The sequence below is a fragment of the Meriones unguiculatus genome, chromosome 14 (genome assembly GCF_030254825.1).
Source record: "Meriones unguiculatus strain TT.TT164.6M chromosome 14, Bangor_MerUng_6.1, whole genome shotgun sequence".
Taxonomy (NCBI): domain Eukaryota; kingdom Metazoa; phylum Chordata; class Mammalia; order Rodentia; family Muridae; genus Meriones; species Meriones unguiculatus.
In genome coordinates this window covers 40,749,507-40,764,821 of record NC_083361.1, presented here as the reverse complement: position 1 = coordinate 40,764,821, position 15,315 = coordinate 40,749,507, and the positions used below count along the sequence as shown (strand labels likewise).

The window sequence follows — 15,315 nt, the reverse complement described above, 5'->3', positions numbered from 1 at the left end:
TAGATATTGTATGTTTGCAATGTGTTTTAGATAATTAGGATTGGGTAATAAAAAAGAGCATATTTGTGAATTTAATAGCATTAAGATTACCTTCAAATGAAAAAGATCTCAAAAGCTAAAAAAAAAGTCCATCTCCAATTGACAGTTTATGTATAGGATCAGAAACACAAGTTTAACCGCTGACTTCATTAATAAGCATATTTTAATGTTATATTTTTTATTAATTTATTTTTTATTCATTAAAATTTATTCAGTTTGTATCCCTGCTGTAGTCCCCACCCTTCCTCCCTCTTCTTCTCCCATGCCCCTCCCCCAGTCCACTGATAGGGGAGGTCCTCCTCCCCTTCCCTCTGACTCTAACCTATCAGATTTCATTAGGACTGGATGCATTGTCTTCCTCTGTGGACTGGTAAGGCTGTTCCCCCCTCAGGGGGAGGTGATAAAAGAGCCAGCCCCTGAGTTCATGTCAGAGACAATGAACTTGTCCCTGTTCCCATTACTGTGGAACCCACTTGGAGACTGAGCTGCCCTGGGCTACATCTGAGCAGGGGTTCTAGGTTATCTCCATGCATGGTCCTTGGTTGGAGCATCAGTCTCAGAAAAGACCCCTGTTCCCATGTTTTTTGGTTCTGTTGCTCCCTTGTGGAGGTCCTGTCCCCTTCAGGTCTTTCATCCCCCCTTTTTTTCATAAGATTCCCTTCACTCTGCCCAAAGTTTGGCTCTTAGTCTCAGCATCGGCTTCGGTACCCTGCTGAGTAGATTCTTTCAGAGGCCTTCTGTGGTAGGCTCCAATCTGTCCTGTTTCCTGTTTTCTTCCCCCTCCAATGTCCCTCCCATTTGCCTTTCTGAGTGAGGATTGATCATCTGACCCAGGCTCCTCCTTTTGCTTAGCTTCTTTAGGTGTATAGATTTTAGTATATTTATCCTATATTATATGTCTAATATCCACTTGTAAGTGAGTGTATACCATGTGTGTCTTTCTGCTTCTAGGACACCTCACTCAGAATGATCTTTTCTAGTTCCCATCATTTGCCTGCAAATTTCATGATTTCCTTGTTTTTAATTGCTGAGTAGTGTTCCATTGTGTAAATGTACCACAATTTCTATATCTGGGTTTTTTCCAGATTCTGGCTATTATGAATAAAGCTGTTATGAACATGGTTGAGCAAATTTCCTGGTTGTACACTTGAGCATCTTTTGGGTATATGTCTAGGAGGGATATAGCTGAATCTTGAGGTAGCACTATTCCTAATTGTCTGAGAAAGCATCAGTTTTATTTTCAAAGTGGTTGTACAAGTTTACATTCACACCAGCAATGGAGGAGGGTTTCCCTTTCTCCACAACCTCCCCAGCATATGTTGTCACTTGCATTTTTGATCTTAGCCATTCTGATGGGTGTATTAACAGTACATTTTAAACAAGATAACTAAAATGGGTTCAGCAAAGTTCTTTGTAAGTATGATACCATGATAGCAAAAATCTAAAAGCTTTACATTTCTGTCTCACTGAAGAATGTGGTGCTTTATATGGAAGCATGGCCAAGATGGAGATTGTCACCAAGACAGTTCTATAGTCTAAGCAAAAAGAAGCTAAAATCTAAGACACAGACAGAAAGACAGAGGAAGAGAGAGACAGAGAGAGAGAGAGAGAAAGAGAAAGAGGCAGTAAAATATGTGATATTTCTCAGTTAGTAAAGAATATTTTATAAAAATTTACCTTTTTTATCTATGTGTATGTGCTTGTTCTTTTCTCATTACCTTGCAAAACACAATTATTTTCCTATCTCTAGATATTATTCCATTTTAAACAGTTTCAAGTGTTTAGATTCCAAATTATCATGAAGGTGTTGCCTTGAGGTGTAGTCTCTGTCTACCTCAGGTGAATTCCAGTCTATTCATATGCAATTCAATAGCTATAGTTTTCTTTTCTTTTGTTTTGTTTTTATACCTTTAGGATCCCTTGTCTGGAATGTTTCACAAACCATCAATTTCATTTGCTACAATTACTAATAAATATTTAACAAGATAATCTTATTCTTTAAAAATCATTCATTTACATAATTCTTTTTGCTTATTTGTGCATTTTGTTGACTTAAACTGCCCCAACCAAATCTCCAGATTCAGATTTCTTGGAAATACAGATTTGGAGAGCTGGAAAGCATATTAAAGAGCATCCCCTCCAACTCCTTCATTTATGTTTGAGGACAGCAAGCCCAGAACAGGCAGATGAGTGACTTCGGGCACGTTTCCTACCAGTGGAACAGCCAAAAGCTGAAGCCAGGTCTCCTGATGCCCAAAGAGGAGCCAGGTCTCCTGATTTCTAATCCAAGGATCTTTCCATTACACACACTGACACTGTTCTTTGAGGCTGTGTTGGGCTGCTCATACTGATCAAGCCACTTTGAGAATGATCACATTGGTTAAACAGAACACTTTGATGACCTAGTCACCCAACACTGGGTCATGCCTGTGTAATCAGGCTACGTTGTACTCATTCACCCTTTCCTCCTGTCCTAACATCTCCCAGGCCCCTTGTTGATCTCACACTATCGATTACAACTCACTAATACTGTTTTCAAAGAAGTGTAGGATGTTGCCCCCAACAAGCCTTCTTTTAGAAAATTAATAATTTCACTGAACTTTATAAATGGGACAACTTATATAATATTATCTATGATCCAAGATCCATGCTAAGTACTATGTATATTTTCAATATTTCCTATCATATTAACTTGCAAAGCAGACACAACGATTAACTCTAAAAACAACACACAGAGAGTCTGGGGCCAGGAAGTGACCACTGGCACTCAAGCATCAACATACTCTTTAGAGCTGCTACTCTGAATTTCTGTATCACAATTCCAGTGATCACTCAAACCAGCAGCCGATGGCTGAATCTTAATCATAGACATTAGTTAGCCTTGGGAAGGCAAGAACCATGGAGGCAACAACCCCCTCTATTTGATGAAGTTAAAAGGCACAGCTTTTTGTTTTGTTTGTTTGCTTGTTTGTTTGTTTGTTTGGTTGGTTGGTTTTTCGGGGCAGGGTTTCTCTGTGTAGCCATGGCTGTTCTGGACTTGTTTTGTAGACCAGGTTAGCTTTGAACTCATAATTATCTGCCTTCCTCTGCCTCCATGAGTTCTGGGATTATAGGCATGTATCACTGTGCCCAGCTAAAAAGTACTTCAGAATTATTACCAAGTGCAAGTCTCTCCTTCTGTCAGAGAAAGGGTGGGCTAGAGGGCCTGGCTTGGGGAAAATGGGTCCTGAAAACCTTTCTGAAGGGTATGTTCTCTATATCCACATTTGGTAGTTCTGGTTAAACCATAAAGTTGTTCAAAATGGGGTGCTTCTGATGAAGAAAAAAATAAATACCTTTCCATAGACAAAAACTTTTAAAATTAGCAAATAAGTATAAAAAGCCAGGATAGGCAGGAAAAAAAACTCTGCCAAGGACTAATGGATTCCCAACCTTTGCTAGATTTTAGCCAGAGGGGTGCTGTATGTGAGCCCCATCTTAGCTAGACAGTGAAGCCTGCACTTGGCAGGATTGCTTCAGTGATAAATAGTGTACATGGATCCACTCAGCCAACCACAGAGCACCACAACAGCTCTGCTTATTCAACAGTCCAATCCTACATCCTGAAAACTCTGTAGGGTCAGAAAGTTGTGTCTCACTCTTCTTCTCTGGGGAAATCTGTTACTGGGGATGCTATAGCTACTTATGTGATAAGCCTTTAAACGTACAAATCTATAGCCTTCATTGCTGTACTTTCATCATTAAAAGTCTTCAGACAAATGAAAAGACACATTTATCTTTCAGTATCATTTCTCTCAACAATATTTTTCCCAAAAAGACATTTAAAACAAAACAAAACAAAATTTAGTTCAAAGCTAAATTAGTCTAGTCAGCCCATTTGAACAAACATAGGTGTTCTCCCTGAGTTTCAGCACTCAGCAATTTTGGAAGGTGTGTGTAAAAGTAGGGCAAGAAAGACAATTTTAGAAGCAGATTTCACAGAGCCAGCAGCCTGACCCAAAGCACAAGTCAAAGCGGTCAGCTGCAAACCCACGAGTCAAAAATAATCAGACCAGAACAGAAATGGTATAAGCAACTTGACCGCAGATTTTCACATTCCACTGGAAGATGCTGGAATATGAAACACAGCTAACGTGAGAAGCACTGGGAAATTCATTTAAATTTCCACAGGCTTCGGATTTCCCAGACGACAAATCCCAATAAAGAAGGTCTTTCTTTCCCAGGTGCGGTCACATGCTTGGGAGTAGGACACTATGAGAGGAGGTGAAATGCACAAGACGCTGTTATCTCTATTCACAACGCGGTATCTTATAACCTTACCTAATAGGTTGGTTAGCCACAAGGCCAAGTCCTCTTTCATCGGCAACAAATTAGCTTCATGTCTGCTGGCCAGCCACTGGCTGTACTGATGCATATCAGACAGGCCAGGCCCACTGCGAACCTTGGGGCTCAGGGTCGTGCACATCATTTATCCACTCCCAATACCTGGTGTGAAGACAAAAGAGCAACAGATTTCCGTACCAGTTAAGAGTTAAAAACTTTCACTACCATGATATTATACTGGGCCTCATCCATGGGCTTAGGTGATGTCTGCTAGGGCTATTAATTATTAAACCCAGGAGATAGTATTTGCTTTATTCATCTGGCTCTCTAACTTTGGGCAGGTACTTGGTAACAGAAACAATCAAAGGTCAAAGAGAAAAATCAAACAATAAATGCTAAGTTCATGTAAAACAATGTATTTGCAAACAGTCACAGTAAAATGTGGTTAAACTGAGATTTTAGTGTCTGACTTTTTTCCCCCAGACACAAAGCTTTATTAAGAGATAACTCAATAATAAATTCAGTTGTCTCATTGTTTTTTCTGTGTCTGACTTTTTTGAAGCCAGAGATTTCCACAGAATTTGAGTGTTGACCCTGAGCACTGACAGTATTCATCCAGTTTGTAATAAACGCTTGGGAATTGTTGGTAACATTGCTGCCAAAAAGATTAAGCACAGCATGCAGTTTATTAGTGATGGCCACACTCATTCAAAGTTCCACTCTCATTCAAAGTTCCACACTCATTCAAAGTCTCCACTACAATTCTGAAAATCACAGAAGGCCAAAATCAGAAAGGGCCAGTGGCATAAGCAATCTGACTACAAGGCATCACAACACAGTTAAGCTAGAATCTTGTTCTTCAGACCCCGAGAATTTTTTTTCCATGAAGACACAGTCTGACAGAATGCCTTAGGAAGACACTGCTCTAACAAGCTCTGCCTTGGTGGCCTTTGCTCCTCTACCATGATTTCCTCCTTGTTCTGTATCTTCCTGATTTTTGTTTTTACATATTGAGTTTTGTTTGTATCAATTTAGAGTAGAAGTACTTCTGTGTTTTACTTCTGAAATTAGAAGTGACAGAGAATTTGCTTTGCATATTAGATATCTTGTATTAATACACAGCACAATAAAGATAAATAAACAAAATAAAATTATTTCATAACCTAATTACTTCATTGTATGCAAAGCATAAATCTATATTTGAGTGATAAAGTATTTAAATAAATATTTTAAAGTATGGAAATACATTTAATTAAGTACTAAAGTATATCCTTAAGTATATCATCTTTCTAATTTTTTTTCCCAAAGCAAAATTACAATTAACCCAGGGTGGCCTCAGAAATGCTATAAAGCTAAGAGTGACCTTAGCCTTCTGATTTCTCTGTCCCATCTCCTGAATTCTGGGATTGCAGGTGTGCCCCAGGCTGGTATATGGAAACCTGGGAAATAATCCCAGGGCCTTTCGCACACTATGCAAGCATTCTACATCTACAGGCCCCATATGAATTATTTGTAAAACCTGATACTAAGTAAGTAAAACAAATATACTAAAGCAGTCTTTTATCTGATATAAAATTATTTCACTTTTGTCCACAACAGCTCAATCATTTCATTTAGAGTTATTTTATCATGGGACCTGTTCTGGCTACAAATCAGTATGTATATAAAATAGCCAAAGGAAGTATAACCAAATGACAATAAACACAAGAGTATTTGCAACAGGCAAGTCATTAGATGCATATGACATCCTGGATATTTCATCTAAGCATTTTGAAGTGACTTTAGGGTTTTACTCTTTCAAACTTTGCACAGTACTCCAGTGTAGTTACTCTCAACTCTAATTTATTTAGGTTAATTTCTTTTAAAAGTTTACTTTTGAATTATTAAATAAATAATGATTATTTATCTATTTTTGTTTTCTTTAAATTCAAAATGTAGTTATCTTCAAAATCTTAGAAAAGCCTTTTGGGAGAGATAGTAAATATATAAAGTATATAAAAATATACAGCTGAAAGGTACAATTTCATTTTTTATGCACGTAATCTTGACATTCTCTAAGCATCTGAAGTGAAACGTTAAGGTGATCTGTGTTTACTACACCTTGTCATAGGCTACAAGTTTGTCAACCTAAGAATTAGAATGTTGCTGTTGTTTATTCTCTTTCAATTAATCAGTGTTGCTCAGAGTTTCTCTAGACTTCTGTGATTAAAAATTAAAGAAAAAAACACCTGAAATATTTTCAATCCAAACTTTTTAAAGATTATGTTCATTCCAGCAAAATAATACCTCTGTGTGTAGCTAATTGGGATACTACAGGATAGTTAGCCTGTCAACACGCATGTAATCAATCATACATCTAAGCACATGAGTCACATTTAAAGAGCTAATTGAAATCTTAAAAGGGTTACCTCTAAAAAGCCTTCCTTCTCAAGACACAATCTCTCCCACTACTTCCCTGAAAGTGAGATATGGTCTCGCAGTAATTCTACCTACACCCTATTGTATGCCCTGTTACTCCCATTGAAGCTTTGGAGCCCTGTGTTGCTCTACAAAGGCAAGAAGACGCCTCGGGTTCTGAAGCTCATTGTCCAGCACAGACTCCATCAGGGGATCGCTTACAGTGAGCCTAATGGCATGCAACAGTTCCAGCGAGGCAGAGGGACACAATCCTTCCCCTCAACCTTGCTCAACAGTGAAGTTGTTATTTGCCTTGACAGTAGCACCTTTATTTCTCATGCAATCTCTCTTGTGTTTCACCAGAAATGTAATCCAAACTATCTCCTAATATGGACAGATAAATTAACTAAAATCAGTAAGGATAATTAAGCTAGTTTTATTTTGATACCTTGTACATAACCACAAATTTAGTAGAGACAGTCAGTAAAAATGGGGTCAGATTTTCCCAGAGGCTTAATGGGTAATTTAAATACTATAAAGATTAAATAACTAAACTATGACAAACACAAAGAGACACAAAGGTATTTTAACAGAGAGTACTCGTCTAAGTCCTCTCTAAAAAGAACAAAGATAGGAAACCTAATTTCTCCCCCTCTATTTTCCATATTTGAAATCATCATTACACTGAGCACGACTCACTAAGTTTCTTAAAGTCTCTACACTCAGGCCTTAGAATTGGCTAAAATCAGGTAGGAAATAGAAATGGATCCAGCTAGAAAAAAATAAAAAGTATGGAGTCTGAGAAATTCACCACATGGTGAAGCAAACTGTCATTGAAATGACTGAAATGGAAAAAAAAGAGAAAAAAGAGAAAAGAGGAAGGAAGGAAGATAGGAAGGAAGGAAGGAAGAAAGCAAGGAAGGAAGGAAGGAAGGAAAGATGGAAGTAAGAAGGAATGAAAAGCACAGGGGTGAAGGGAGGGGAAAAAAGGAAAAGAGAAAAGGAAAAGAAAAGAAAAGATACAATAATCACAGTAGATGGAGGGCTTGGAGATAGAAGACAAGGTGTAGGGAAAAACAGGATATGGAAATTGAGATGATTAAAGTATATTAAAACATGAAAAATGTCATAATTAAACACATTAGTTATACAATTAAAAATGATAAAAATGAAAAAATAAAGACACGAATCTCTTAGCAGATACAACCTAGTTAAACTTTAATTTTTTTTTAAGTTCATACTAGTTGAATAAAAAGATAAGTTTGGAATTTGATCCTTTTATAATTTGTAATAAATATTGATGAACTGAGTTAGGTCCTAAAGAAAAGTTTAAGGAAAAGATCATGCTAATTCTTTGGAGCACTTTTAAAGTTTTCAAGACTACAAAACATGTCAGTAGTAAATTTAAATACAGGAAATGAAATGATCAATGAGACACTGAACACAACAGTCAGAATAAGAATAAAAACTTTTAATATGTAAATAATGAAATAAATTTTCAATAAAATTTATGTAATAGAAATATTTTAAAGGATCAATCAACTTTGTTTAGTATTAAAGTCAACCAATTGAAAAAAGTAAGACCTCAAATGCATGTACGAGTTCACTAAATTGGAGCTCCTGCAGACTTTCTGCATCTAAATGTCAGTAACTTAACTGTCAGGACTTGAAATGAATAAAAAGTAAACCTTAGAGTGAAAAACATGCATAAACATCCACAAAATCCTTCAAAGATCCTGTGTTTCCCCTTCTTTCCATAGCAAAGGGGACTCTGGAATAGCAATTATGAATGTGATGAGACATGGATGACCCCAAGGGAAGGAGAAAGAGTTAATGAGCCTGAAAGTTAAACATCATGTTTAAAGACTGTCTAGCCCATTACTCTAGAATGCAGCTCAAAGTGTATATTTTACTCTGAGGGAAAAAAAAAAAAAGAATTCTTCCATCCTCCTATGGGGTACTTTAATTATGGTTAAAATAGTTTCTCCTATCTCTAGACTGGCATGACAGAGAAAACATATTACAATATTACATAGAAAATAAATTGCAAAGAATGAAAAAACAGAAGCACAAGGAAATAAACAGAGTGTTCGGGTCTTCTGTGCCAAGATTCTATGCTCACTGTAACAAATAGGTGGCTATAGCTACTGTGCAAACTTCTTCTGTGTCTCACTCTCTACCTCCAACCCTCTCATCTCCTTTTCAAAAACAGTGCTGACTTCACTTCGAACCACTAGGTTTTAAGTGTTAAAGGTTCAAAACAATGCAGAAACAAGGATTATAGGTCAATAACACTGTCCTTTAAAATTAAAAACAAAATGAATGTGTCAATCCAAAAACTCTTCCAAAATCTAGGAGAAAATGTCATTTTGTTTAGACTCAAAGAATGAATAGCCAAGAAAGGTGTATTCCATTTCCTGAGAACCTTATTGTCATGTGACTTATTTTAACCAACTAAAAACATCTCTGCAAAATGTAGATCCTCAACCAATGTTCAGAACATAAAATGTTTTGCTGTTGTTTTTTTCTTGTATTAAAAACCGACTTTTTTCTCACATAATAAATCCTGATTATGAATTCCCCCCCTTCTACTCTTTGTTCTGCTCCACCTCCCCTCCTGTTCATATCCACTCCTGTCTGTCTCTCATAAGGATACTATTATCAGTTTATGTTTTAATTTTGTTTCACTATAAAGCCCAGTTTTCCCAACCCAATATGTAGCCCACCTAGGCCTAAAATTTGAAGTGTGCCTGCCTCAGCCTCCCAGGTGCTGAGATCACATGTCTGCATCCTTATTCCAAGTTATGAATGTGAAATCGTAGTTCAATAGCTTAATCAGAAAATAAAGTCCACAATTTAATCATAAAGGCAGTTCTAGATATTGTAGTGAGACAATATCTGTCAAGGTACCAAGTCAAAATAAATTGAGCAAATATCAAGCAAAATAATATGCAGCTTTAGTTATGTGACTAAGGAATAGACACAAAAGGCTCTTGGAAAAGCCATGAAGACAAATTCTCAAACATTCATAAGAGACTGGTGGCCCAGGAAGATATTTTGCCCAAAGTAATGGGCTATTCACACAGTCATTAAATTTTTGTTCCCTCCTTGTATCTAGTCTGTGTTGCTAACTCTTCAGGCTTCTCTTTCTCACTGACAGATCCATGGTGACCTACCTTGAATAAAACGGTCATACACACATATTCATGCACACATGCACCCATTCACTTACACACACACACACACACACACACACACGAGCACTCGAACACACATGCACATGCACAACTCTTTCTCAAGAAAAAAAAATCTTTCTGGCAGTTGAGATATTTTTCAAGTTGTTCTCAAAATCCTACTAAACCGTTCTTCCCAACAGTGAAGCACAGACTTTTCGACCTCTGCCATACTAAATTGAGACACAATCTAAGTAGAAAACCATTTAAGATCATTAATTGGAAATTGTTGTGGCTCACATCAGAAGTTTATGTAAACTGAGTTGGCAAGCCTTCATTTGTGAGAAGATTTGCATAGTCATCACACAAAAATTACATTTTACCTCAAATATAGCAATGAACTATCAGAATTCATCATACTCTTCAGATATATATGCTACACATACAAATATATTTCATGTAAAGAAAAAAAAATAGCAAAATCTCAGTTGAATTGCTCCTGAAAATAAGTAATCCAAGAAATTAGCAAGCACCTTAACCCACCTTGACAAGAGATACCTCTGCTCTCCCTCCTGCTCTTTCCTCACGTCTAACAACACTGAGCAGAAAACTTTGGTAACAGTTCAAGAAAAAGGAAAGAACTTGGCTCTTGTTTGGGACACAATATCAAAGCTACAAAACCACAAAAATAATGCTACAATTTCTACAGAAATGTCAAACAAAACTTCCTGGAAACCTGTTAGAAGTACACCAGTTGTTTTAAGCAGCACAGGTATTTCCAGGGCTCCCCTAACCTGCACAGCCCACCAGTCCTGAAGCAGAGTTCTAAAAGGCATGTTGCTGCAGGTTAAATTAAGCCCCGAAGTTTCACCACATCTCCAAACTCAAACTTTAACTAATGTTGGTACCAAGATGCTAGAAAACTTGTGGGGCAGGGGTGCTATCACAAGTCTTTTGACCAGAATGAAGTGAATTCTGCCATGTGGATTTATTTCCCAGCAAAGCGGTTTATAGCACAAAGTAGGGTGCTTATGGATAAAATGAAAAAGATACACCTAAAGCTCAGGGGCACAGGGCTGAAATCCAAACTACCTTTCCCAGTCAGAAACTTCTCAGGCAGCCCTCAGCACTGGCGCTGCTGTGTCTGGTTAAGCACTGTGTCCCCAGGCTTGGTTCCTCTGGTTCTTACCTTGTCTTAGGCAGTCAAAACCTAAACACCCATGTTGGAAAGGAACACCACCATCTTGCTCTCCACAGCTAGAGCAGGGCATTCCCTGAAGAAGGACTCATTGATGGATGCCAAAGACAAGCTAGGCAAGCCAGATGTGAGCTGTAGTTCTGAGCACAGAGTAAGAGATTGGGGGAAAGCAGCAGGAGCACAGGGTTTGTTCTCAGCCCTGCCTCTCAGAGTCTCTTGGGACAGGTGTGAAGGAAAGGACTTCCTGTGCCTGGCTGACGCTCCCAACCTGTCTGAGCCTTTATTTAACACCAGGAGGGCAACTGGGTGTCCCTTTGAACACATGGGTCTTATTTCCTCTGCCTAAAATCTCCTGTGCACAATTAGTCAAGCTTTGTTGGAGAGGTTTGGGGTGGTAAGTAGGGAGCTGATAAAAGCAAAGATGAAGGAAAAAATGGAAAAAAAACAAAAACTGTAATTAAAAAATTGTAATTAGAAGTAAAACCCACCCCCTTCTATGTGTATTAGAATAGAGAAAGCAGAATGCAGAGCACTGACTTCGCTCCCATTCTGACCCCACACTAGAAACTGGATGTCTGGACCAAGTCAATCCTCTACAGAGTTGTTTGCCAGAGTAATTAAGGCTTCAGGAAAAAAAAAATAATAACTCCTTTGCTCCCTAAACAAACTCCAATCTGGGCTAAAAATGAAACACCTCATCGAAATACAAAATTATGTATAGATAAGTAAACATTTGTTCAACTCTACCCAACTCGTTCACCGAAACAGTCACCCCAAATGGTTTTGCGACCTCTCTTTCTTTTGTTCCCATAAACTCAAACCGTCAGGTCAGGAAGTGTGACTAAGACCAACAAGCCCCCCACGTCCCTCTACACCCCCCACAACCGCAGAGCATGCACAGCGTCACAGGCACGCTTGAGCAGCATCACACATGTGTACATCCACACGCTAACGAGACTTCCTCACTTCCGCCCCTGGTTGGCTGAGCGGTCCCAGCGGGCTTCATGCGCTGCCCAACAATAGGGATGGAGAGATGGAGGCTGTTTCCAGGGCATCAGAAGGTCCCCCACTGCAGTGAGCACAGCTCACCCTTGGTGCTGCACGGGTGCTGATTCCAGGTCCCTCCCTGCGCCTGTCTGCAGTAGCTCAGCAGCAAGTCCCCTCTTGGCGGCTTGCTCACCAAGGCAGCTGCTCCCTGCGGCTCGGCTGCAGCAGTTCAGCAGCACCCGAGCTCCGGGCTGCGCCCCCAAGGCTCCTCCAGACTTCGGTCCAGTGGCCCTGGCTCCTTGCAGGCTAGCAGCACGGTGGCGGCAGCTGTGGCCTCACCGCCCCTCTTCATACTTCTGTGATGGCTCCTCTTGGTGCTGTTTGGGAAAATGATTTTAATTCCTCTCGCCAGAAACAGATTTCCTACATTTCATCACTCCACACGGACCGAGCGGAAGGAAAAAGCTTACTTTTTTTCCCCTCCCCGGCTGGACAGCAAACGCGGTTGACACTGATTTACCCTTCAAATGGGAGAGATTGTATTACAAGCCCTTGGCAGCAATTCCGAGTTGGGGCCAACCTCCAGCCCCTTGCCTGTCCCCCAAACACTAACCTAGCAGAGAATGGGTGGAGAGCTGGGAAGGGATCAAATTTAACTTCAGTGTTTTAACAGTCAATGACTTTAGCACAATATTAAAACTGGGTGTTGGAAAGTTATTTTCCTGGTCTGTGAGTTTACACACTCAGTGGCATGAGCTTTCTAGTAACTTGGGACAGTGTTCATTCCAAATAGAAGAATGCAATGTCTTAAAATTTTCTATTTAAACATATTTTAGAAGGGTTTGCACGCGGAGATGTTTCTACTTTAAAATGAAGTGTGATTGTGTTTCCTTCTCTCCGCCACAGCCCAGTGTTGTGTTGACATCACAGACAATTCAAGCCAACTGCTGTGTATTCGGATGTGAACTTTAAGATGAAAAGGTTTGCGTGAAGCAGACAGATGCTGCACTGTCTGGTTCACCTCTAAAGGACAGGGCCCTCTAGCCAAGTGTCCGGTTTCTACTTCCCAGAAAGTCTGGTGCAAGGGATGACCCTGTCAACTTCTCCATCCAGTGTGCATGACTGCAGCACACAGGTATTCCCTGATTCTCAGATAGCAAGTGTAAAACCGAATGAGGCATGCTCACATCCCTTATCAGAAAACAACAAGACCAATTACCCATAAATCTGCAACAGCAAACTACTGCACACAATTTTAGCTGCCTTTGAAAATGCATTATGCATTTATTATTGCTTCCATCTGGATAGGTTATTTGCTCTAATATATTCAGAATGGCATGTTATTTGCATGCAGTGACAGTCCAAAAAAAAAAAAAAAAAAAAAAAAGAAAAAGACAATAGGAAGACTTAGGATACTGAAAGTTTTTCGTTTAGGATACTGAAAGTTTTCGTTTCAGTCAGACTTGCTATTGCAACTGTTGGTTCCACAGTCCTCCTTAGCACCCCAAAAGGATAATCCCTTGAATTGAGAATGAACAGCACCAAAACTGACAACAACAAAAACCAGACAGAACTTGACCTGGTGAACTGAAATCCATAACATCATTGCTCAGTTAGACCAGGTTTGAGTTCAAAGAACCCCACAAAGCATTTTCAATTTCAAAACCTGTGCACTTTACATAAAAAAATTTACATCCTTGATAAATTTTTATGATTCAAACATCATTATCCAGTGAATGGTAATGTATATGTTTTCAGGAGCTATCACAAGAGTTCTAAATGTTTACCACCTTGAACTTTCAAAATCTTATATTCTATCTTCTCTTAGATAAAATAATCTTGTCTTATTATTCATTACTTCAGTTATAAATAGTGAGTTCAGATGTATTTACTGATTCAGGATAATGGCAAACTTGATTCAAAAACTAAGGAGGCTTTCAAGGGCACTGAAGTACCCTTATCACACACACTGCCTGCCACCCCATAATCCATCCTTCCCATATTTTAAGTTTTAAATTATGCATCACGTCAATGCCTGACCTTCAAGACAGATCCAGTAGGAAAATACCAGAGGCAACAGGGAACTTTCATTTTCTCCCTCACTTACCTTACAACTGTGTGAAATATACTCTTTTTGTGATGAAAGTAATATAGCACAGGGTTCTGAAGGGGCATTGTAGTGGTTAGTTGTTGTTTCCATTTTATTGAAAATACATTTTTCTCACATATCTTCAATATAGTTTTCCCTCCATCCACTACTCCTTGTTCTTCCTCATTTCACCTCTCATCCAGATATACCCTCTTTCTGTGTCTCATTACAAAACAAACAGGCTTATAAGGGATAATAATAAAATAAAATAAAAACTAACACATCAGAATAAGACAAAATAAACAAACGGAAGGAAAAGAGCCCAAGAAAACAGCATAGGAATCAGAGACTCACTCCCTTGCACACTCCTATGAAAATTCTAAACTGGAAACCATATTTATATACGAAAAGAACCTGTGTGTTAAAAGGAAAGAAGAAAATGTGAAGAAAAAAATTAAAAAGGAAAAACTGACATACCAGTTCAACTTCTCCATAATCAATGAGTTGTGTTGGTGTTGTCATAAGCAATGGAGCCTTGTCATCAATTTCTGGAGAGCAACCTGGCAATAGCACTGGAAATAGTATGTGTTCTTTGGGAGGTTCAAATGAGATGATTTTGGCCAACCGCTCAATTAGATGTAATCCAGTCCCAGGACTGAAAGCTTCATTTATTGAAAAGAGATGGCAAGTTGGTGCTATTTCCCCCCAATATTTGGGGATTTCATTTAGATAACCTTCATATATTTTAGGAAGCTTCTACTGTATTAGGTTTCCACACTATCCCTCAAATGGCCCTTGTTTTCAGCTGTCTTCCCATATTCCCTCCCTTATCCCTGTCTTTCAACCTCTCCACTTAATCCTCCCATCCTAGTTTTTCTCCCCATCCATCCATAACTACATCTATTCTATTTTCCTTTTCTAGGGAGATCTAACTGCCTCTTGCCTTGGATACCCAACCTCCATTTTATAGACGGTAGCTTGGTTATCATTGATTTAACAGCTAATAACCACATATAAGAAAATATATGCTACATTTGTCTTCTGAGTCTTTACCACCTCTTGGGATTTTTTTTTCAAGTTCCATCAATTTACATGTCAATCTCACGATT

At 38.8% G+C, this 15,315-nt stretch overlaps 1 protein-coding gene across 4 annotated transcripts in view; it reads right to left on the bottom strand.

Moving 5' to 3' along the window:
- Gas2 (growth arrest specific 2) overlaps positions 1-12,569 on the bottom strand; it is a 128,811-nt gene extending 116,242 nt beyond the window's left edge. Inside the window, exons 1-2 of one of the 4 annotated variants that reach the window (XM_060367224.1) lie at positions 12,220-12,569; positions 4,360-4,524 (exon numbers count right to left, since the gene is read on the bottom strand). In XM_060367224.1, coding sequence (XP_060223207.1) covers positions 4,360-4,507 — 148 coding nt within the window. In that variant the 5' untranslated portion in view covers positions 4,508-4,524; positions 12,220-12,569. Of the gene's footprint in view, positions 1-4,359; positions 4,627-12,219 lie in introns of those variants that run through there. The other 3 variants (XM_060367225.1, XM_060367226.1, XM_021654563.2) reach the window with 3 other exon arrangements.
- Positions 12,570-15,315: the final 2,746 nt, after the last annotated feature.